Here is a 633-nt window from a genome sequence, read left to right as displayed (position 1 = left end):
GGACACGGCGGCCAGCGAGGCGGCGGCGCGGCTCCCGAGGCCCAGCGCGGCGGGCAGTGGCGCGGCCGAGCCATTGACCAGCGGCACCAGAGTGGGTGGCATGGTGTGCGCTCGTCGCGGGTTGGGGCTCTGCCGGTTCAGCTCGGGTGGCTCCTCCAGCTTGGAGAAGCCATTGGGCACCAGGATGCCGTTGACCGGCGGCGGCTGCGCGGGCGGCTGGGCCAGGCCCGCGGCGGGGCGGCTCCCGCCGAAGTCGGCGGCTAGGAGCGGGGCGCGCTCCGAGGCCGCCAGCGGGTAGCGCTCCAGCGCCTGCGGGGCACGCGCGGCCGCCTCAGGGGCGCCGTGGCCGAGTGGTTGCGGCTGCAGGAGCAGGTCCTTGGCGGAGAGCGGCGGCGGCTTGGCGGCGGGGCCCGTGGCGCCAGGCGGAGAGCGGCCCTCCGGGAAGCAGCCGTGCGCCCGCTTCAGCTGGCGCGCCGTTTCGATGACAAACTCGACTCGATCGGCGCCCTCGTAGTTGACGCAGCCGCGACATACGGGCTCCGTGAAGTCCCAGATCATGGCCCAGGGCATGCGAGGCAGGTCACACAGGTAGCACGACTGCCGCCGGGACGCGGCCGCCACCGCCACCGCCGC

At 75.5% G+C, this 633-nt stretch overlaps 1 protein-coding gene across 1 annotated transcript in view; it reads right to left on the bottom strand.

Moving 5' to 3' along the window:
• The window catches only part of IRF2BP2 (interferon regulatory factor 2 binding protein 2), a gene marked incomplete at its 5' end in the record, with an annotated part of 2,194 nt that extends 1,561 nt beyond the window's left edge, over positions 1-633 (bottom strand). The window contains one exon of the mRNA XM_006895394.1: positions 7-633. Coding sequence (XP_006895456.1) covers positions 7-633 — 627 coding nt within the window. The remainder of the gene's footprint in view (positions 1-6) is intronic.

This window comes from Elephantulus edwardii, unplaced genomic scaffold, assembly GCF_000299155.1.
Source record: "Elephantulus edwardii isolate Elephantulus edwardi_28Jun2011 unplaced genomic scaffold, EleEdw1.0 scaffold00166, whole genome shotgun sequence".
Classification (NCBI taxonomy): domain Eukaryota; kingdom Metazoa; phylum Chordata; class Mammalia; order Macroscelidea; family Macroscelididae; genus Elephantulus; species Elephantulus edwardii.
Note: the sequence above shows the minus strand (reverse complement) of the source record. Positions and strands in the feature narration are given on the sequence as shown.